Consider the following 22,660-nt stretch of genomic DNA (forward strand, 5'->3'; position numbering starts at 1 on the left):
GGTCGGTCTCACTGCTGGACTTAAAGGTTATCTGAAGTGTGACGTTGCTGTGGTAGGGAAAGGGGACAACATCAAGACACCACACAAAGCCAATGAGACAGATGAGGATGATATTGAGGGGTAAGGATTCGCAGAGCCAGTTCCCTGTATCCTTCCTTGGGAATGAGCTATGAGCTTTTCGTGTCACTTTATTTTGGATTATTCAGTAAGGACAGCATCCCTTCCCAATTAGGCTGACAGCCCCTCTAATAGGCGTGCTTAACTTGTGCACTGCAATCAGAAGTGCCAACTAGATTGTTTCTCGGAAAGAGGAGAGTTGCTAGATTACTGATGCAAATCCTGGTCACATCACTACAGACCAGTCCTTTATATCAGTTCAGACCCTCTGCTGCTGGTTGTTCACTTGTGCATACCAGCACCAGCCTGATGTGAACCAACATGATGTCTGTGCTTTTTAGCTGTTGCTCCAGTTGGCCGTTGAATGGGAGCCACAGAAGTGAGGTTGAAGGGAAGATGGGAAATGATGGCTGAGGTCTCCCTACCCGCTGTAAGGACAGGGAGGGCACCAAGGGGCTTAAAGCAGCATGTGAACTCTTTTGGACTATTGTTCCATGCTGTAGTCATGCTCTTATCCCACTTTATCATGGACAAAGTTCCTTTAGAACTGTTGTTCACGGCATCCTCTGTAGCTCTCGGGGAAGAGAGAAGAGGCAAGACCTGCCACGAGAAGCCATTTCATGGAGCTCAAGTTTCCTTCCAGTATAACCACCCCAGTTCCCCTTATACCCTGGCAGGGTATGAGGGCCTTTTCCAAAGATAAAGGCCCTTCTAACATCCCATTCATCTGGGCTGCTGCAGATGTCTAAACTAGGTAGAGATTAGTCTTCCCCTCAGCTCCACTGCTGATAATGATTATATCCCTTTAGAAAGATGCAGGTTGTCTCTGAGGCACCTCAATGTGTTGCCATAAGGTTCCCTTATGAAACCGCCTTTCCCTGTCCTGAATCAGGAGGGTGGGCAGGAACAGGACTATGATAAAATATAGGGCTGCAGAAATGGCTACCTTTCCACCTCCTCACAGCCTGTGCTCCACAAGTGGGGCAGCTTCTCCCTCTTCTGCAAGTCTCTCCTGACAAACCTGCCAGGCCCAGGAGCTGTTTTGAGTCCTGTTTTCTGATGCTGCAGGAACTTCCTCCTTCCAGATGGGGTCCCTCCGGAGCGGCAATGGGCTCGTTTCTACCTAAAGATCTATTGAGCTGAGGGGCTGCCCCGTATGAACACCAGCCTCGTGGCCAATGTGAAGAAGGCTCTCATTGGGGAGAGCAAGGACTTGGTGGACCCCGATGTGGAGGTGTTCTTTGCAGGGCAGAAGGTGGGTGAGCTGCTTGCTATACCTTTGTGACATGATAACGTGAGCAGGGCTAGCCATTATGCAGGTTTGGGACTACGTGGCCAAGGATGATCTCAGCTGTCCTGGCATGTAGATGCTGACCTGTGTGACAAAGCTGCTTGTTTGTCCTGTGCCACGTTCCCTTCTCTTGCCCAGACTATGAGGGGGTTGCATCAGTCTGCAGTCTCCAGCAGTCTCTATTTGGGAGAAGAAAGTCCCGAGCAGAACACGTGTTGCTATCATGGTCATTAGCAGGGGAGGAGTTGAGGTCTGAAAGAAGGTGGGTGGCTTGTGGGCTCAGACCCTTGTGAAACATGTGCTTTCTCCTCCCACTTGGCAGGGGAAGACATCTGTGCGGAAGAGCAGCTACGAGCCCCTCTGGAATGAGCAAATAGTCTTCACAGGAATGTTCCCCCCATTGTGCAAGAGGATAAAGATCCAGGTCCGAGACTCTGACAAAGTCCATGATGTGGCCATTGGGACCCATTTCATTGATTGGCGGGAGGTCTCTAACGAAGGAGACAAAGGCAAAGCTAATATGAGGGGAGGACTGAGACACCCTCTTCATGGTAGAGAGAGAGGCTTCCCTTTGGCAGAGAGTTAGCAAAATAGCCCAGGCTCCTTCCCCAGCCCTGGAGACAGCTGCTCCTTGGTGGCCAGTAGGAGAGACCTTTATTCCCTGCAGTGGTTTTCTGAGATCACTGGGCACCCATTCCCTGAAAACCAAGTCCCATAACATGCCTCCAGTCAGAAACTTGAAAGAAAAGACACCCAAGAACAACTGGCCCTTCCAGAAAATTCATGGCCGTGAATGGATGAATATGTGACAGGCTCTCATGTTCACACAGACACACATGCACACACGAATGCACACACATGCACAAATGCACTAGCGCACATGTGGACAGGACCAATGTAAAAGCAGAGAGGGCTCTACGAAGGTGGCTAATGAGGGTTTCTCCTCTCTGTTGCCTCATGCTGGGTGGCTTGCCCAACGGAGTAGTTGTGTGTGTCTTTGACGTGGTGAGCTGCACAATCCCCCTCACTGCTGTCACCACAAAATCATCTCCATGTATTGTTGCATGTGTGTATTTTCCATGTGCATGCACACACACACACATACGCATGCTCAATCCTGTAGTACAATACCCAGAGCAGGGAAGTGATGCCATTCCATGAGCCAGCTTGAGCCCTGAGACAAAGCCATGCCCTCCTTCTTGCACATCCCCTTCACTACGTGTGTGTCTGGTCTCCTGCAGGCTTCCTGCCCACCTTTGGCCGTGCCTGGGTGAACATGTACGGCTCCACTCGGAACTACACCCTGATGGATGAGCACCAAGATCTGAATGAGGGTCTGGGTGAAGGCATCTCTTTCCGGGCCAGGCTTTTGATAAGCCTTGCTGTGGAGATCTTGGAGATGAGTTGCTGATGTGAGTCTTCCCTGACCCTTTGGTTGCCAGTGACAAGTGCTGGGTGTTAGTGATAGTTTGCTCAGTCCCCTTGGTAGTTATGTCTGGTCTCATAGACTGAGGATTTTATTTGGTGTTGCACTAAAAGCACTGGATCCCCCAGCACAACAACAAATCTTGCAAAGATTTTTCAGGTTTTATGGTCATTCAAAAAGAACGTGCAGTGAGCCTAGACACCGAGTTCAGCCAGACACCTATCTCTTAGAAGGCTTGAGCAGAGGGAGAGAAAACCCTCGTAGTCTCCATGAAAACCTAGACAGTGGCACCTCCCCTTCATAGAGCTCGTGTAGGTGTTCAAGGTGCTGAATGTGGCCTTCTGGGACCCCCTGCCCTGTGGCTTGTTCTCCTAAGGGTCCATCCAGCTGACCTTAACCTTGTATCCTACTTGCCTGTTTTTTTTCCTGCAGAACTGTCCTGGGAAAATGGAGGAATTCTTCCTCTTTGGAGCCTTCCTGGAAGCTACCGTGATGGACAGGAAGATTGGTGACAAACCCATCAACTCTGAGGTCACAACAGGTTGGTGGTTTTCTGAGGAGGTTGGTTTTGAAACATGCCCGGCAGAGACTGCAGGAGCCAAGGCCAAAAGCAGGCTGTTTACCCCCTCTTTCCATGCTAACGTTTGACAGAGCATCCGAGGCTCTCAGTTTAGGAAGAAGGTGATGGCTACTTCATTGGCACAAGCCATGCGTGTCCCCAGATGAGCTCTTTGCTGCGTGATCTCCTGTCAGCAGTGGATCTGCTCCATCTCTCAGTTGAGAGCACCTGGCTTTGCGTTTCCAGAGGTTAACCACCAAAGGAAGGATGTATGTTTCTAATGGCTTGGAAGGGGGCATGAGTAGAGGACAGATTTCTGTTGTTAGTTTGTAATCCCTGGTCAGGGTTTCAGAAAGCTGAACTCCACTGTCCCCCATGGTTCCTGCAGAGGAAGTTGCTCCCCAGCCTGAATTAAAGGCAGGTGACTGAGGCTGTTTAACCCCAGTGTGAGTTATAGCCCTGTGACTTCTTTCCTGAGGTAACAATCTGGTTCCCGTAGATGGCATGGCCAAGCCTACCTTGCGGAGGAAGAAAGATGGAGGGGATGGGGACGAAGCAGAGTCTGAGCTGCTGCAGAACTCAAGTGAGGAAGACGGTGATGAGGATGGAGAGCTGGTCTCCCTTTGCTCATCTCAACCCATGAAACCCCTGGTCACAGACAGGTAAGTGTGCCCTCCTGGCCACCAGAGGGCCGCCTTGCTGGGCGTGGCAAGGGGAAAGTGAGGGAAGGGACATTGCAGTGTTGTAGTGAGGTAGGAGGGGTCTGTCTCCTGCCAGCAGCTGGGAAACAGAGAGGCAGTGTGCTCCCTTGCCTTGCAGGAGAGGGAATTAGCATCTGGTTTCTGAACGGTCTGTAGGCTGATGGGAGCAGCAGACCTAAAAGCTCGTGGGGAGAGATGTGACTTAGTTCCTTGTCCGAAGGTGTTGGCCTGTGTGCCAGGTATCTGAGCTCCCCCGAGAGTCAGCAGAGATGGAGTCAGTGCAGTCCCAGGAACCTGGAGAGTCATTCAGCCAACCAGCCCTCGGAGCAGCAGCAGCCGCCACTAGCTCTCCGTGCCCTGTGAAGGGAGCTTAGCTAAGTGCTTGTAGAGACCCCATCTTGGGTATTACAGCTAAGAAGAGCTGAACACCCACCGCCATTGCCTACAGTGCTGAGCACTCTTGTCGATTGCCTGTTGTCTCATAAAGGTTGAGTTGACCTCTCAGCCTACCCTACAGAGGGCCTCTCTCATCTACGCAGCCAGTTGTGTGTGCAGCGCTCCTAGCTATCCACACCTTTAATGCTCTACCTCTGTGGCAAATTAGGGGAAAGTTAACCAGTGGATTCAAAAATCATTGGTTGGCATTAAAAAAAGCAGATGGACTGCTGCACATGCAAGTTTCAGACATTCAGAAAACCAGCCTAAAAGACAGGTCCCTGCCTAGGACCCTTTGATGCCACAGCAAATGTGTGAATGCACAAACGCACTTCTGCCCATCAGGGAGGAAAGAGGGAGGGAGGTGCCTGGGCTTTGTGTCTTTGATTTCTCTAGCTGCCTGACATGTGAAAGCATCCTGGAGACCGTTTAGAGATTGGCAAGAAGTCTACCTTGAAATAAGGCATAGATTTCAGTAATTAAGGTAATTTGTGCTGGGGCAAGGTGCATTTGGAATCGCTTGGGATCTGAAAAGCTAGCCAAGGTCACAAACACAGAGGGGAGGATGCAGAAACTGCTGGAGGAAGTTCATGAGGATGGGTTAGCAGGAGTTTGGGGTAAAAGTCTTAATCCTTTCAGTGTCTAGATTTGTAGCTTCTCTCTCTCTTTTGGTCAGTCTGTCTATTCCCATTCCCTCTAACTATTGGCATGCCTCGTTCTCGTGTGTCAGTGTCAGAGAATCAGGATATGGGGAAAGTAGATCCTATTCCTGGGACTGCCAAAACTGGTGAGTTTCACTGGGCAGATGAGTTCTGTTCTCTCTGCTTCAGGTTCTCCCTCTGTAGAATTGAGGCAATTCTTTGCGATGTGCAGGTAGAAATTACCCTAACAGACAGGTGATCCAGACAGCTGCAAATGTGAGTCTACTCGATGCTTTTGACCTGTGACGCGCCACTAGTGGGGCGTCCGGGATTCTTTTGTATTCTGGGGTTAGTTGCACTGAACTGGAGAGATGGTTCTTTGTCAGATGTAAGAATGTATTAGATCTAAGCGGTTCTGCACGTATGACGGACACTGGACAACACTAAACCATGACCAGCAGACAATCTACAAGTATAACAAAGCTAAGTAGTATAGTAAGGAATCCAAAACCCCCACATATCAGAGCTCTATGGTTAAGCCACGGAAGCCCAGTACAATGACTGCTCTTGGATGCACGGTATAATGACCGCTCTCGCCCTTTCCTTGTCCTTATGGGCCAGCCCTGCGGTATAGTTTTCCCCGGCTTGTTCTCACCACGCTCGAGCTGCGCCAAGAGGATTCAGGTTCTCTCTGGCAGTTGGCATCAGGGGCGTCCCCGCTGATGGGTGGGTTGTGGGGTCCGCAGGCCAGCTGACGGTGAGTCCGAGTCTACACAGAGGTATGTGGCTTACTGTCTTTTATCCTTCCCGGGCTTAGTTCATTGATCAGTGCCAGACCATAGCTGGACAATGGAACGGATGGTCTTAGGTGATAACAGTAGGGATGCCAACAGGATGGTCAACAGGATGCTTATCAGTATATTCAGCAGCTATCAGTGTGCATGTTTAACAGTTGCACGTTTAACAGCTATCAGTGCGCACAGTCAGCAGCTATCAGTGCGCAATTCCAAGGTATCCAGATGCTTAGAGTGTGAGTCTGCGGTGTCCCTTCTCCTTTGCTGACTAGGTTTGCTCTGCACTCATGCTGTGCACTCATGAGGCTACGGCACCCCCACAGTGTGGTGGCTCTGGCCGTGGTGCACCCGGGGTTCCTAAACTCTTGGGGAGCACCCTAGAGCAAACCCCTCTTCTAGGGGCTGCACCATCCTGAGTCCCACGCTTGCCTGTGTGGCGCCTATCACTACCGCAAGCACCTGGAGCTTCAGAAGGCTTTTCAGAAAGCCCAGAAGCAAATGGGATCAGGACCTGGGTCTTGGTGTGTCTAGGCTGCACGCCATCCCTGGCCAAGATTTGAATACAAAGGACTTGTACTCAGGAAGGCTAATCGGATTTAACCTGAGGAGATGTATTGGAAGTGGATTATTGTAACTATTATACCAGCAGATAGATGTTGCTAATCAAAATTAACTGACTGACTTAATTCAACTGGGAAATGGAAGAGACTAACCTGAATCAAGGCTGTTTGCATTCTAGATAGAACTGTCTGCCTGGGGTTGCTGCACTTGTTAAGCAGCCCATTGGGAAGGTGAATGCAGAAGGGAGATGGAAAGCACAGATGTTTTACAGAGCGTATTCCCCTGGGCTTTGCTTTTCCTACTCCCTTACCAGAGCACAGGGAGTTTCCCCATCAACTGTGGGACTCTGCTGACATCATCTGGCTAAAAATAACCCAGACAGCTTCACAAGATGAAGTGAAGCTGTTTTGTAACCTAAGGGTGATTCCAGTTGCAGCAGGATCTGCAGTGGCTTTATCCAGGGTGAATCCTGGCTCACAGCGGATGCTCAGGCTGCCTTGGGCAAACCAGAAGCATGAACCTGTTCTGCAGGGCATGCCTGCGATCCTGGCTCTTCCCCCCCCCCCCCCCTTTCTGTGCCATGACTATTGTCTCTCCATGCCACGTCCATCCCACAGACGAATGGAAATCTGGCAGCTCTGCAAACAGCAGAGACCTCTGCCTGTTGTGAAGGCCAGGGGGGTCTATAAGAAATGCTCGCTGGCTTTCAGAATAGGGTGTTAGTGCTTTGGTTTCACTTGTGCTCGCTCATGGTGTCTGCCTGCACGCGCTGTCACACTGGAGCACCTGGCCAATGCATGCAGCCCCAACCCTCCCTGGGCAGAGGCAGGGGTTAACCCAGGCAGGGCATGCCTGGGGGCAGTTTGGGTGGGCCTTGGCTGGGAGGGGAAAGTTTCCCCCAGGCATGGCTGGCCTAGCTGTGGACTTGGGTGGGGACCGGTCTGGTGCTAGGAATCACAGAATGGTTATGGTTGGAAGGGACCTCTGGAGATCATCTAGTCCAACCCCCACCTCCGCTCAACCAGGGTCACCTACAACATTTTGCTCAGGACTGTGTCCAGATGCTTTTGAATATCTCCAAGGAAGGAGACTCTGCAGTCTGTCTGGGCAACCTGGTCCCGTGCTCTGTCACCCTCACAGTCAACAAGTTTTTCTTCCTATTCATATGGAACTTCCTGTGCTCCAGTTTGTGCCCGTTGCCTCTCGTCCTGTCGCTGGGCACCACGCAGAAGAGTCTGGCCTCCTCCTCTTGACGCCCTCCCTTCAGATACTTGTCCACATTGATGAGATTCCCCCTCAATTTTTTCTTCTGCAGGCTGAAGAGTAATAGCTCCCTCAGCCTTTCCTCCTAGGGGAGATGCTCCAGTCCCTTCATCATTGTAGTGGCCCTTTGCTGGACTCACTCCAGGAGCTCCATGTCTCTCTTGTATTGGGGAGCCCAGATGTGGACACAGTACTCCAGATGCGGAAGGGTGCTAGGAGAGATGGAGTCTCTGTCCTTGAACGTGCAATTCATGTATGCTACTCCCAGCGCCTTTCCTCTTGGCCTGACTTCATGTATATCCATTTCCCCATCCCAGCGCTCTGACATGCTGGGGGAGGTGGGGGGCAATGGCCATTCCTGTCTGGGAGTGGTCCTACCACAGAACATCCTTCTGCTTCTTGTTGCAGGAACTGCTTCCACGTGCCATACTTTGAGAAGAAGGCCTGCAGGTACATCAAGAGCTGGTGGCCAGACCAGCGCCGGAGACTGTATAATGCCACCATCATGGACAAGATTGCAGACAAGGTGGTCAGTATGTGCTGGGGATGGAGCTGGCTCAGGGGATGGGGTAGGCCATTCCTGGCACATCCAGGCTCCCTGCATGTCTCTGCAGCTTGTTACAAAGCAGGGCCAGACCATTGCAGAGAGCCTTTATCAAACTCATGCCAGGAAAGAGGAAGCTCCGCAATACTAAACACTCCACAGAATGAATGGCCAAACCCTGGGGGTTGAATGAATTTTGGTGTGGGTCAGACCCAGAGTGTCCCCCGGAAGGCTGAAGGAAGGTGGGAGACTTTCCCTGCCTGGACTCCTGGAGTGAGCCACTCTTGTGGCAGAGCCTCCTTTGTAGCCTGAACTGATTGCTGAGGAGCCTTTGTGATGCCTGCAGGTGGAGAGAGGTGAAATTCACATCAACTGAAGCCAGCCTCCCCCAGCCAAACATGTGCCAGAGCTGAGCTCTGAGGCAGGAAAGTCTGGGGAAGAAGCAGGTGTGTGCTATTGGCAGTGCCAGGGCTGCTCTTCATGGAGTGGCTGTGGTGCTAAACCTCAGCCTGCTGTGGGGCTCTGCTCCACTGCCCCCTTCACTGCTTCCCCCCCATTGCCATTCCAGGAGGAAGGCCTCAGTGATGTGCAGGAAACGATCAAGAGTGAGAAGCCACAGCTGGAGCGCTGGCTCCGAGGGGTCCTGGAGGAGCTGAGCAGTGGGTGCTTGTGAGTAAAAGACTAGCAAAAGCTGCCCACCACAGACCTGTGCTCTCAGCCGGGATATGGGCAAGATCATGGGACTGAGAGCATGAGCTCCCCTTGCGTTATGCTCCGAGATGACAGGCAATCATTTTCTTGGCTTAGCACACCACCATATTGATTGCCTTCTGCCTTGGAGCATGGGCAAGGTGGTACTCGCCTCTGAATTCCAAAGACCCCCAGCCAGTGATGAAAGCCACACAGACTCAGTCTTGTGGCCTCCACAGACTAGTGCCTGAGCGGCACCTTCTCCTCATGCACGTCATTGAGTGCTGGGTGTAAATAGGCCGCTTGGCTGCGATTGCAGCGCACACTGAAAGAACAAGGGCGCTTCCGTGTAGGCAAGTGCCCTACTGCTAGCAGAGATCCAGCCTGGCAAGGCTGCTTGCAGAGAGCCAGCAGGCTCTCGCAGGATTCATGCTGACGAGCTTTTCCATCAGGTGCTTTGTGACCTTAGCTGACAAGGACCGGCACCACTCTTCCCGCACGAGGCTGGATCGAGAAAGACTCGAGTCCTGCATGAGGGAGCTGGTAAGTGTGATTCAGCTGGGGAGGAAGATTTGGGAATGGGGCTGGTCCCCATCAATGCGGTGGGGAACCTTGGTCCTTAGGGGTCTTGACTTCCAGTCTCTGCGGATTGGTGGTTTGAGGTTTATTGCTAAAGAGGGGGACCCAAGAGCACTTCCTGTCTTGCACAGGTCCCACATGACCCTTGGGTCCACACCACTACGTCCCCTCCATCACGCTCTGCTTTTCATTGGGAAGAAATCCCGGAGTGCAGAAAAGGAGTCGCTTTATTGTCAAAGAGTTCAGGAGAGGGGAAAGCAGGAATGTAGGGGACTCTGCCGAGTATAGATGCTGCAGGGCTAGCTCTAGCCTGGGTATTTGGAGCTGGTAGGCCAACTTATTGGAAAGGAGCTGTACAAAGACCAAGTGGTTTATCCAGCTGACGCAATGAAGCTTCATTAGCCAGCTGCATACAACAGAGTGATGAATGTGACATGTGAAAGCCTCTATGTCCCCTCTTCTGAACTGCCAGATGCTGATTTGTAGTGGAGTCAGGGAAAGGGGAGAGACTATGCTTAAGACAAGGCTTGAAGCCACTGCAAAATGCCATAAGCACAACTGACACCTCTCTGTCCCATGGCAGGCCCTGCTGGGGCAGAAACCTCTGTGCTGTGGACCCTTCCTATATCCTGCTGAGGTTAACAAAGGGGCGCCAGAAGTACCATTATCTGGATGCACATGGCAGGAATAAGGCATTTGTGTCCTCACCACGCCTTCCTAAACGCGGGGAGACCTGTCTGCTGCTTTTGCCTTCTCTGTGCTCCATTGTGCTCTCATTCACAATGTGTCCTGGGCTCCCTTTTAATCACAGGAAAACATAGGTCAGCAAGCCACGACTCTGCGCTCGCAGGTGAAGTACACCACCATGAAAGACAAGGTGAAGCTGGTGCAAAACTTCCTCCAGAAACTCTGGTTGTTAGCTGATGAGGTGAGTTGCCCTCCACAGGGAGAGTGCCTGTTAGCTGGGTCAGCTTATGGGCAAATCCTGTGTGCAGGAGAGTTCCTTGGTGACACAGGTCTTCTGCAAGGAGCCAGTCCAAGAAGACAAGACCTTTGTTGGGCTCTGCTCCTTTTCTAAAGGACCTGTATGTTCCTCCTGTGTCAAGACAGGTGCTTAAACCTCTCTTCAGACCACCCAATAGAAGTGCTCAGCCAAGGCAGCATGACCACTTCCCTCCACTGACTACACCAGTTATATCTCGTGTGCTAATTAACCAGTCTGTGGTGGGAACTGAGCCCTGGCTGTCCATCCTGGTGCACCGTGAGCCCAAGCCAAAATGCCCAGCCCTAACCCGTCCGCAGGTGAGGCCAGGCTTAGCCCTGGACAGGGCATCCCTGGAGCTGGTTGGAGGGACCCCTTGAGGTGGGGGCGTTTCCCAGCCTGGCCCAGGGCCTGAGGCAGGGCCCTGGCCTGAAATAGGTCACCAGTATACTTTTCACCATCTGGCAACTTTGCATAGTCTGTCTATAACCTGCCCCGTGCCTCCCAGGTTTGCCTATACGCTCCTGGATTGGGAAGGATGAGCATTAATATAAGTTGAAGAGCCCTTCCCAGACAGTAACAGAACTGGGTCCTCTTGCAGTTGAGCTAGAGGATGGTTTTGCCTGCCTTGAGCCGTGACAAGGCCGTGCAATTCCCCAGGGGAGCAGCCCCCAGAAGGTGGCAAATGTCCACCCAATATTCAAGTGAGCAGCCTGCAGCCATCTCTGATTTTTGCTAAGTAGAGAAAAATGTTAAGTAAGTAGCTCTTTGGAGAGCTTTCAGATGAAGCCATCTAATTATTATCACTGCGGTGTACTCTTGCTTCACTCCACCTCATGGGTGACAGTTAATAGCCGAATATGTTAGAGCTGCTCACAAAATTTCCAAAAAGATGCTATATCTGCAAAATCTTTTGTTCCTTCCTGCAGAAAATTGCAGTTCCTCTGAAATTCGTGCAGTTTCTACCTGGGTCTGTGTGGCTGCAGCCATTTGGGGTTATTGGTCCACGTGGAAGTTGTAGTTTGGCACTTGCTGTTCTCATTTCCCAATATGGGCGAGGCTCCTAGGCTTGGTGAAATAGCCCATTATAAAGTAACTCTTTTCTCTGCTTTGGCTTGCCACAGCAGAAAATAAAGCAGGCTCTAAGGCATGATAGGAGATGTCCAGAGAGGGAGCTGCTCCCATTGTAGGGAATGGAAATGCAGGGCACCTGCCCTACAGTCCTTGTGGGCACTGAACTAAGAGAAAGGGAAAATCTTCAGCCTTCCAATCTGGAGTTAATATCTCTCTTTTTTTTTTAATTTTATCAGAACAAATGTAAATTCCAGTTTCTTTCCTGCTAGGCTTCACCTTGCAGGTGTCTCAGGGGTCAGAAAGGGCTAAGATGCTGACAGGGCTCTTCGTTGGTGTTCACAGCCCCAGCACACCATTGCTGACCTCTTCATCTGGATGATGAGCAATAACAAACGCATTGCTTACAGACGTCTCCCTTGCAAGGATATTCTCTGCTGCATTGTGGATGAGGAGATGGGAAAGGACTGGGCCGAAGTGAAGACCGTCTTCCTCAAGGTGCCTGCCCGTCTTCCTTGGGGGAGCTGAAACCACAAGGAGGGAGGTGAAGCAGAGACAGAATGGGGGGGATGGGGGTGGAGATGAGAGAGCTGGGTACCAGATGGGTCTGGTGGGTGATAAAGGTCTGGAAGGAGAGAGATGTCCTATTGAGTTTGCTGGGAGGGGAGCTAGTGGCTTGAGAAGAGGAAGCCAGTGTGCTGGGAAGAACATGATGCATGAGAAAGAGTAGCGGACATGATCCAGAATGATAAGGGGTGGGTCCCTGGGTTTAAGGAGCAGCGGTACAAGGTGAGGCCGCAGAAGGCGGTGGGCACTGCAAGAGGTGGTCTGTCCAATCTCTAAGGCCCCTCCTATGTCCCTGTAAAGTCTCTTGTCCCTTGTGCCCAGCTACCTGGGAAGAGGGGCTTTGGACCTGCAGGCTGGACAGTTCAGGCCAAGATGGAGATTTACTTGTGGCTGGGCCTCAACAAGCAGCGCAACGACTTCCTGAGCGGCGTGCCCTGTGTCTTTGAGGAGAAGATGACAGCCAGAGGCCCAAACCTGCCATCCTTTCCACGCATCAGCCTCCTTTACAACAAGTAAGAGGGCAGGCTATGGAAAAGGCAGGCGGGAGCCTGGTTCAACACCACTTGGGCCAAGGACCTGCAGGAACTGAGGGGGAAATATGGGAAATACTTCCACATGTGCCAGTCTGAGGTCTCCCACTGTTCCCGTGGGGAGCTGGGGTGGGGGACTTCTGCGCCCTTCTCCTTACCCCATTCCCAGCTGTCATTCTGCACATCGTGAGCAGGACCCTGAAGAAGTCCATATCCATTCAGGATCCATGCTTTAAGCCGACTTCCTTCATCCGTGTTGGCCCTGAGCAAAAGTGTGCCTCTGAGACCTTGCTCTCCATGGCTAAGCTCCAGGGATGCATCCCAAGCTGTCTCACTTCCCCCTCTCTCTGTCACAGAGAAGCAGGTGTTTGAGCTGCGAGCCCACATGTACCAGGCCAGGAGTTTGTTTGCTGCTGACAGTAGTGGCCTTTTGGCTCCCTTTGCCCGAGTCGTCTTCCTCCCCCAGAGCCAATGCACCGAGGTGAACACTATTTCCTGACCTGGAGGAGTGAGCAATCCCTGGGGTTGAATGTGGTACTTGTCCTATCATCTGTCCATCCTGCTGCCCTGCCATGGGGCTGGGTCTCCTGACTCCTGCTGAATCATGGATCAGGTTGACCGTGGGGTCCTGGGGTGCGAAAGCAGCCATAGCACTGGGGCCTGACTATCTATCTCGAGCAACCTTGCACTCAAAGGAAGCCTGCTGGAAGTCTCTTCCCCAGCTGCAGGCAAGTCCGACAGCCCTTTCACTGCATGTCCCTGGGCACAAGCACACAGCCACCCTGTTTCTGTGTGACTGAGCTTTCAGCTGCCTGGTGAAGAGAAACTGGACCCTACAGGAAGCAGGAGGTGTTTCTGTGCCATCTCTTCCTGTGCTGAAGGCTGCCGAGCTTTAGCAAACCTCGTGGAAGCTGGGAATAATTTGTGCCTGCCTGCTGTTTTTTCCTGGGAGAGTCCATGGGAGATGCGCTATGGCTCACTTGCCTGCAGAGCAAGCGCCAGCCTACGGGTGCTGCCAGCACTGAAGTTGCAGCCTGTGGCCTGGCTCAGACAGGCCAGGCCTGGGGTCATTCACGGAAATGGGGTCATCCCTGTGGCTGCCCCTTTGCAGGGTACTGTTTTGTCCTGATTTGACAGAAGGAAGCAGATGCTCAGGCAGAGAAAATTAGACCATCAGAGCAAGGGGTGAACTCTGGGAGCTGCAAGTATCTTGGGTCAAGATCTGCCAAGCGAGTTAGACCTGTAATTCCCCTTCCTTTGGATCAGGCTTCAGATCCTAATGTGGCTCTTTCCTGTCTCTTGCCCCATAAGCCATCAACCCTCTAATGGGTTTAGCCCCAGGTGCCTTCACAGTATGATCCAGTAAATATCTGTGATCCAAAGCACTGCTTGGCAATAGCATTAATACCCAATAGATGGCAGACTGCCACAGTGTCCGCATCTGCATCAGAGCTGCCTCAATTCTCTGAATAAGCAGTGGGGAGAAAAGGACCTTTAAAAGACAAAATACATCTCATCTATTTTAGCCATACACCTTAGGAAGAGACAAGCGGTGCCATAAAGAGATAGCTTTCTCTCCCCCTCCCTAGACAGGGATCCTGGGGTGCCTACCATGAAGTAAGGGAGCCTTTATGTTGTGGACATGCAATGTGACCCAAGATAAATCCCCTCATATTTTCAAAGTAACCTCCCCGCTGCTCGCAGCACTGCAAAAGTCCTGGTGCAGGAAAACTGAGATCAATATCCTCTCTGCTCCCATTGTTCAGGGCCTTAGGCCCTGGCTGCTACTCCTAGCTGTAGTGGTAAATGTTGTTTCTGTTCCTCCAGGTTCTCAATGAAAGCCTTTGCCCAAGCTGGGACGAGCTGCTGGTCTTTGACAATGTGGAGCTATATGGAGAAGCTCACGAAATGCGGGACGACCCTCCCATAGTTGTCATTGAGATCTATGAGCAGGACCCAGTGGTAAGATGAATCTCAGCAGAGGAAAGCATTTCTGATTCAGGTACTGAGATCACTCCTGGCAAGGCAGCTGGTGCAGCAGATGTGAGAAGAAGTGTTTTTCCTGACCTGTGGAAGATGTTTCCTCCCTGTTTCCCAGGGCACAGAAGAAACTAGGAGCCTCTGCTGCTAATTGATCTCTTGCACTCGTTGGTGTCTTATGTTAGGAGCCAGAAGCAAGAGTTCAGGTGAGGCTGGAGGCAAGGATATATTACTGTAGTCTCTCCCAGTAGAGCAGTGCTCAGTCCTGGCCTCATTGCTGCCCCAACCCTGGGCCACCTCCTTCACCTTCCTTAAAGAAGTTGGTGCATTAGGAAAGGCCTCGTGGATGGAAAGGCACCAGTGAAAGGTGGCACTGAGCTTTGGTCACGTACGTGCAGCAGACTGATCCTGTTCTGCCCATACTGGGGAGTGCTGTGGGGCTAACTGTGGAGACCTTTGGTTGGTCTCTCAAGGCAGACAAGAAGCCCGATGCTAAAAACCCGAGTGCTGTCTTTGCCTGGCCAGGGCAAAGCTGACTTGATGGGCCGCACCTTTGCCCAACCTGTGGTGAAGATGTCAGATGAACAGTACTGCCCTCCACGGTTCCCTCCGCAGCTGGAGTGCTACCAGATATACCGGGGCAACTCCACAGCAGGCGACCTGCTGGCTGCCTTTGAGCTACTGCAGGTAGCAGCTGGACAGAGCCATCCCAGACCGAGGGAGGGAAGAGAGCGGGAGGGGGTGTGGGGGAGAACCGCGTTTAATCCACGCTTCTGTTTCTGAGGTGCTGCAAAGAGTGGTTAGTTCATGCATCCTAGAAAAGCTAGCAGGGTGTAGTATAGCTACTCGCAGCTCAGTGTGAGGGCAGCTCCTGCAGAGTTATGCTGGTGTGCAATGAATGCCAGCTTCTTTCTGGCAGGGAACCCTACTAAAGCGTTGCAGCAGCACAAACTCTCTGCAACATCCCTGGGCTATGGAAGTTGTCAATGGGAGTCTTGGTTCTCTCAAGAGATGTCAATGGGAAGGTCCCAGGTAAAAGGGGTGTGAGTTCTCATAGAGGAAGATGGTGTATGCTAAGCATCTTTGACAAGGAGCTCAGGGTGGGGGCTAATCTCTCTCTGTAGGTATCCCTCTCTTTCCATTGACTAGACAGAGCAGGAGATGCCTGGAGTGGTTGAAGGTGGTGGAGTAGAGACCTGCTGGCTTTGCTCAGGCTTTGAGCTGGCCAAAGCCTGTCCGTATCAGCCTGTCAGCTGCACTAGTGGGTGGGCTTGGAAGTTTGCTTTGCTGCTGAATGTGCCCTGTGTGGAAGCATAGCACCACCTCTTGTGCTCCTATGAACACCTTTTCCCAAAGTGCCTGTACTGTACAGTCAGTGGATTGCTGAATCGTCTAAGACTCTACAGACCCAGTGCAGGAGAGCAGGGTGTGCCGGTTCCCCCAGTTCAAAAAAGCAGACCTTAATCCGTGATGCATCTCTTCCAGATTGGAGCTGGGGGCAAGTCAGACCTGCCTCGTGTCGATGGACCCACAGGCATTGACAGGGGTCCCATCCTGCCAGTGCCACTGGGGATTCGTCTGGTGCTGAGTAAATACAGAGTGGAGGCAAATGCGTTGACAGCAGAGGGGTTCGTCTTGGGGCACCAGACTTGAATGCTGCGCAGCCAGATGGCTACACAGCAGAAGGTACTGTGTTGTCATGGCCTCGACCAGATCCCATTATGAGGGCTCCATCTGTTAGGCGAGGGTGATGTAAGGCAGAAGACTCTGTCAGTGGGTGTTTGAAGGCCAGGAGGGATCTTAGAGGTTCTGATGACAAGTTAAGCACCTACAGCCAGATGTTTGGATTGCAAGGACCTGCCTGTACTAGCTGCACAGGGAGTTAAGCTGCAGCAGCCCTAAAAAAAAAGCAGGATGACTGGATTAGTACTTGCTTTCTTTCTTAACTGTGGGCACCATAGCAAGCCTAGGAGCTGCAGTAGAGGGCACTTGGTCTGAAATTCAGAGGAATGCACATTAGGGGTGTACACCTACACCTGAAGTAGTCACGCTGACTCTCCCTTAGTATTGGTGGGAGGGGAAAAACCCAAGATTGGTAGCCTGAAGCTCATTTGACCTATCTTGGACATCAAGGGCAGGATGCCTGCTGCTTCTCTCTAGTGAGATATGGTGACACATCCATCAGGGCTCCTCACCCTAGGCTGACTTGGTAGACAATGGTGATGTGGGCAATAGAGACAGTGACATTTGGTGCATGACTCACCTGGCTGTTGTAGGTGTCTCTGCTAGGAGGAGATGCTGCTGATCGGATCCCCAGGGGCTCTAAAGAGATCCTACGTCCACGTTTTGCAGACTTTTTCATCTGGTCAAAGAAATACTATTCCTCTGGTGCGCAGTGTGAATATGGCCATGGGGGGACAGGAGGTGGAAAAAGCTCGTTTCAGGGGGACTTTTAATCATGGTGTTGGTCTCTTATCCCAAGAAAGGAAAGGGGAGGAGGCAGTCATTTCCCTGTTTCTGACAAAATGCTGCCAGTGCTGAATGAAGAGCCACTGCAGATGGGCTAAACTAAACTGATGTGGTCCTGCTCTATGGAGTCTGAGGGCAGAAGAGGGCTAGGAGAGGAGTGCTGAGGGCATCGGAAAGGAGATGTTAGGCTGTTGCAGGTGAGTCATGGGGTGGTTTGTGTGGGGTCAGTGAGAGAGCATGCTGCATGCCAGAGCCGCATGGAGAAGGAAAAGAAGCTTGAGGGCTCCATTGCTGCCCAGGTGATTTTGTGTGCCGTGAGGGATCCTTGCTCCCAGGGGATGAGGAAAGCCAACTCCTTTGGCTCCAGCAAAGAGGTCTGGCAGCAGTTGGGGGCAGTTCTTCTCACCTGTATGCCTTTCCTCCTCCTGCTGCCCTAGATGTTGTTCTGGGGACTCAGAGACCTGAAGAGAGTGAACGTGGCTCAGGTGGAGCGGCCCCGCGTGGACATTGAGTGTACTGGAAAGGGGGTCCAGTCAGCTCTCATCCAGAACTACAAGAAAAGCGCCAACTTCAGCCCTTTAGTCAAGCGGTTGGGAGTGGTGAGTGTTGCCTCTTTCCTCTGAGCCCTTGGCCAAAATCCAGGCTTGGCTGGAGCTCAAATTGTGGCTGCTGGCCCCTTGCTTCCGTTTGCCCACGATAGTAAAGGAAGTGATCTCCAGCCTAGTTGGGGATCCCCTTTCTGTGATGGCTCCCAGGCCCAGCTCTGCTGGAGTTACATGAGACCTCTTCCTCCAACATGATCTCTCTTTGAGTCCCTACTGGCAACCACCACAATAGACATGCTGTAGCCTACATGCAGCCCTTGATAACCAGGACCCCTTTGCTTCCAGGACCTCCCAGAGAATGAACTGCTTCACCCGCCCCTCCACATCCGAGTGGTGGAGTGCCGGGCTTTTGGGCGTTATACCCTAGTGGGGTCCCGTGCTGTCAGCTCCGTCTGAAAGTTCATCTGTCGCCCACCAGAGAAGGCGGCCCACCATTGGAATATGACAGGTACTAGGCTTGGGCCAAGAGGGACAGGCTGGTGTGGGTCATTGGTGGGGCACTGCACACAAGTGAGCGATATAGAAAAGAAGGGAGATGGGTAGTGGGTTGTAAGGACTATGGGGCATTGTCTGCTTGGTTGTTAAATGAATTAGGATTCAAGGTTCACATCGAGGGGTTGGGAAGCCGTGGGGGCATGAGGTCATCGTTGCCTTTTGATTGGTTTGATCCATGGGTCTCACTGTGATAACTGCCTACTCTTCCTGACACCTGTCAGACAAGAAAGCCTGGTTCACCACTAACACAGCTGTGTTTCCGTGGCTCTACAATCTCCAACTGTTCCTCAGGACTGGGAGATGAATTTGCTCAGGACAGACAGCTCAGGCTCCCGTGGAAGAGATATAGTCAATACACTTAATGCAGCCTGGAGGGCTGGACTCATTGTTGTGTCATTGCAAGTAGCTTTTCTGTCCAGGGCACGGGCCTTGTGCTCTAGACTAGACTGAATTACTTAGATCTCTGGCGATTATAACGAGAGCCTGGGATGGCTTGCTTAGGTGGAGGTGCCTTCCCTGTGGACGTTTGTAGCAAGGAGACCTGAAAAGTCATGGGGACAGCAGCAAGACCAGCAGTGTTCCTGGCACTGAGGTGGCCAGTGTTTGAATCCCAACCAGTGTACTAATTTCCGTGCTTTGGTCCTTCTCTGAACAAGAGGGTCACACACCACTCCTGTCCGAATCCTGTAGGATCGCACTTGAGCTCTCAGTTTCCACTCTGCACTATCCTTTCTCTCTTGTTGTCTGTCTTTCTCTGTCCTCTGTCCAGTTGAACTGCTCAATGGCTCTCTGGCAATGGCCATCAGAGGTCCTCCCTCTTGCCCCACGGGGGAGCTTGTTGTCAAGGTGGAACCTGAGGTTCCCATCAAGAAGATGGAGACCATGGTGAAGCTGGAAGCTGTGAGTATCCGTGTGTCGGCACTACTTTAGCATGTCTGTCTTCACTGCATTGTCAATAACTGGGTGATCCCCCCGCAAGCAGAGGCCACCTTGTGCTGTTGGGCATGTAGTTGGACTGATGCCTGGAATTAAAGGCCTTGGGGTCATAGTTAGTTGCACTAATCAGTCACGTCCTGTCCTGTCCTGGCTGAACTCAGCTGGTGCTTGCTGCCCCAAGACAGCCTGTCCTGGGCTAAGAAAATGAGGTATTGGTACGTTTTCCTGTGAAGACAGTTAAATAGGAATGAGCCCCCATGAGCATAACCCTGCCCCTGTGTTGCTCTGTCTGAACCATCGTTCTGTGAATGGTGCAGACTCGAGATGCATGCACCTCAGATGCATGTGGCACAGGGCTGATCCGGGCACACAGAGTCATCCTGATGCAGGCAGAGCCCTCTAGACCTACTGGGTCTGCCCTGAAAAATCAGCAGTCTGCACATGGGACAAGCAATGTGTCCCCGAGGAGTCAGACTTTGCTCACGTGCTGAATAAGCCTGTCACCGTTTTCTTGCCCAGAATGGAAATTGGAGCACCCTCCTGTAGCTGTAGCTGTCTACTCCAGAGCGCTCTCTACCAAAAGAAATGCCTGTGTCTCTACAGGAAGCCCTTTGTAGGGACATGTCCTCCTCTGCAGGCAAGCAGCATGTGTGCATGCATGTGCCTATGGGCACATTGCGGGCTCCAAATGTGCATGCATATCCATGGCCCCTCATGGACACATTTACAGAAAGACCACAGCACATACAAAGCCACTTCTGCACAGATGCACGTGTGCATAAACACACACACACCTGTACAACCCACAAGTCCTTGGTGGATTTACAAATGCACCTCTACCTAGAGTTCCTACTATACCTAGAGTTCCTAGCAGGTGCACAAAAAACTCTTGTCACTTGCATTTGCATTCACAAGGAGTCTGTTGGCCCAGCTGTGTTCAAGAGGACCCCCAGAGCACGTGTGCATGTGTGAAAAGCCCTGGCATGCACATGCTTCTTGGCTTCGGGAAATGTACCACAAACACTTGCAAGCCTCCTTAGCTAGACAAAAAGAAGCTCCAAGGGAGCAAAGCAGTCTTTATCCATACTGAAGGCCCAGGTATCTTTCCAGGCCCGTGCTCTCATTGTTTGGGATTGGGGTTCTTCATTAGCAGAGCTCTCCCGAGAGGAGATGGGTTTGATGTGTCCCAGCAGACGTCTCCCTTGTATGCAGAGCTTCCCAGCCAGGCCTTTGCTTCCTGCAACCGTGGGGAGCTGTTTGTGACTTCTCGCAGCTCACTGTGCACCTGTGTGTCTGTGTGCCTTTGTACTCTGCTGCCTTTTGGTGGTGCAGTTGCCCACTAGCCTGCTGTTCCCTCTCCCTGTTCCCTTTTAGCCCTGGCGGCAGAACTCAGATGCAGTGGTGAAGGTGGAGGTGGTAAGTGATGGATCTGCCTTGCATGTGTGCTTCTACCCCTCCGCAGCCTATGCTACCCTTCTGTGTGGCTTTCAGTGAATGATCCTGTGCCTTGCTTGTCCTCTGGCTGCTGGGCGTGAGTGGAGCTGGGCTGGGCTGCACAGCACAGACACAGGAGGGCCCTGACCCAGCAAGCAAGGCAGTGGCCACCATGGCACCAGCCGCCCTCATGCGTCCTCCACACCCCTCCCCGAGCAAGCAGGGACCTGGGCCCCTTCATGCCAAGGCAAAGACAGAGCTATGTTGTTTAGACTGTAGCTATGGCACTGGCTTGGTCCCTGCAAATTTGGGAATACTTTTTGGTGAGCACTTTGGAGCATAGTTGGGCTGGGAGGAGCAGGAGAGGCAGCACCCTGCGAGTGTGCATGATGATTATTCCCACCACAACTATGTGGTTGTGGTACCACCTCCCAAAGGCTTAATGGTGACACACTGAGCGGGCTCAGGATACCTTGCTGGGACAGGGGGGCCTGGTACCATGTAAGCTTCAGGTGCTTCAGCCTGGGAAATGCATGAGTGAAAGGGATGGTGGAAAAGGGATGAGGACATCTCTGGTTTAGGACTCTGACACTATCTCTCTGGAGCCTTGGGCAGCTCCCTTTGCTACTCGGAGCCTCAGTTTCTCTGGTTGTAAAAGGTGGCAGGTGCTAATGATACAGCCTAGCCAGGAGGGTTCTGCCTTCTCAAGGGCAGAACCTATCACCTTGGCCCTTTGAGAGACATCTTGCTTCCATCTGATCCCTCTTTTTCTCTGTCTTTGCTTCCTTTGTTCCTGCAGTCTGAGGAAGAGAAGGAGAAAAGGAAGAAGAAGAAGAAAGGAGGAGGAGAGGAAGGAGAAGAGGAGGAGCCGGATGAGAGCATGCTGGACTGGTGGTCCAAGTATTTTGCTTCAATGGAGACAATGGAGGAGGGTGGGTGCAGAGCAGTGGAGGGGTGCAGGAAGATGTTCCCTGCCTGCAAGGTCTCGGCTATTTCCAGCAGAACAGCACAGTCCCAACATCTGTTGGGACAGCACAGCAGTGGACTGCTTTTGAAATGCAAACAGTGCCCATTCCCAGCACTAAGGCTGGGACCACTGGCCTAAGGAAGGAGGGGAAGTATGTGTATTGAAGTCCCCATCCCCGGTGTGAAAAATGGGGTGGTAGAAAAGCAGCGATCAGCTGCTGTTTCTGCCTATTGCCTCCCTGATCATTGCCGAGCTGGTAAGGGGCACGTGGGCTTGCACCAGCCAGGTGCTCATTCCGTTTCCCTTTCTGGTACCAGCCCAGTCGTCTTCCCAGTGTCTCAGCTGCGAACTGCCCAAGTGCACAAGGATGCCATGCAAACATAGACACGTCCTCCTGCCCCATCCCCTGCGAGAGAGAGTCCCTCGCACACAGTCCTGCTCATGGCTGAGCCCTGCCTTTGTGAGAATTCCTGCTCACGTACCAGTGCTGAAAAATTGTACAGTGAGGGAGAGGGTGTTTCTTTTCTCTTGTGGGGCCTGATCCTCCGCTGTTACACAGAACCACCTAAAACTAAAGGCTCTTTGCATGGCAACATCCCTGGCCTTGGGAACTGCTCTTTGGATACCCTAGAGCCATCCCCACTTGCCTGGGCTCTGTCCAGCTTCCTGGATGGACACACAATTTAAACAAGTGCAAGAGAGGTAAAAGTGCTTTAGCTGTCTAATAGGCTGTTCTTGCAGAGACCGGGGCAGCCTTGTGGCCAAAGGCTTGGGGCCATGCTGCTTTTCTCGCCAGCCTTGCCTGACTGTCAACCAGGCTTTCACCTGAGCAGGACTTCTTTTCCTTGAGTGTACTTATTTTGTGTCTCGTTTGTATTCAGAGCACAGTTATTTAGCAGCGTCACTGTTGAAGACTGTGTTGAACAACTTTGATTTCTCCAGTTTGGCTAGATCCTAGCTCCCTGCTCAAAGGAGAAAGGGAGAGCTGCGACCCCTAAGCTAGGCACTTTCAATGAGCACAGA

The 22,660-nt window shown here is 52.1% G+C and overlaps 1 protein-coding gene across 1 annotated transcript in view; it reads left to right on the top strand.

The window, feature by feature from the left end:
- Positions 1 to 22,660, top strand: part of LOC138066504 (otoferlin-like) — a 56,719-nt gene that overhangs the window by 16,643 nt on the left and 17,416 nt on the right. The window contains 21 exon segments of the mRNA XM_068936372.1: positions 2 to 120; positions 1,186 to 1,372; positions 1,731 to 1,917; positions 2,650 to 2,858; positions 3,267 to 3,375; positions 3,872 to 4,055; positions 8,197 to 8,317; positions 8,901 to 9,001; positions 9,475 to 9,565; positions 10,413 to 10,529; positions 12,000 to 12,152; positions 12,543 to 12,711; positions 13,078 to 13,232; positions 14,579 to 14,713; positions 15,257 to 15,418; positions 16,217 to 16,336; positions 17,638 to 17,799; positions 18,091 to 18,253; positions 19,070 to 19,200; positions 20,623 to 20,652; positions 21,470 to 21,616. Of these exon segments, the coding sequence (XP_068792473.1) occupies positions 2 to 120; positions 1,186 to 1,372; positions 1,731 to 1,917; positions 2,650 to 2,858; positions 3,267 to 3,375; positions 3,872 to 4,055; positions 8,197 to 8,317; positions 8,901 to 9,001; positions 9,475 to 9,565; positions 10,413 to 10,529; positions 12,000 to 12,152; positions 12,543 to 12,711; positions 13,078 to 13,232; positions 14,579 to 14,713; positions 15,257 to 15,418; positions 16,217 to 16,336; positions 17,638 to 17,799; positions 18,091 to 18,253; positions 19,070 to 19,200; positions 20,623 to 20,652; positions 21,470 to 21,616 (2,952 nt within the window).

The sequence above is a fragment of the Struthio camelus genome, chromosome 3, assembly GCF_040807025.1.
Source record: "Struthio camelus isolate bStrCam1 chromosome 3, bStrCam1.hap1, whole genome shotgun sequence".
In the NCBI taxonomy this organism is placed as follows: Eukaryota; Metazoa; Chordata; class Aves; order Struthioniformes; family Struthionidae; genus Struthio; species Struthio camelus.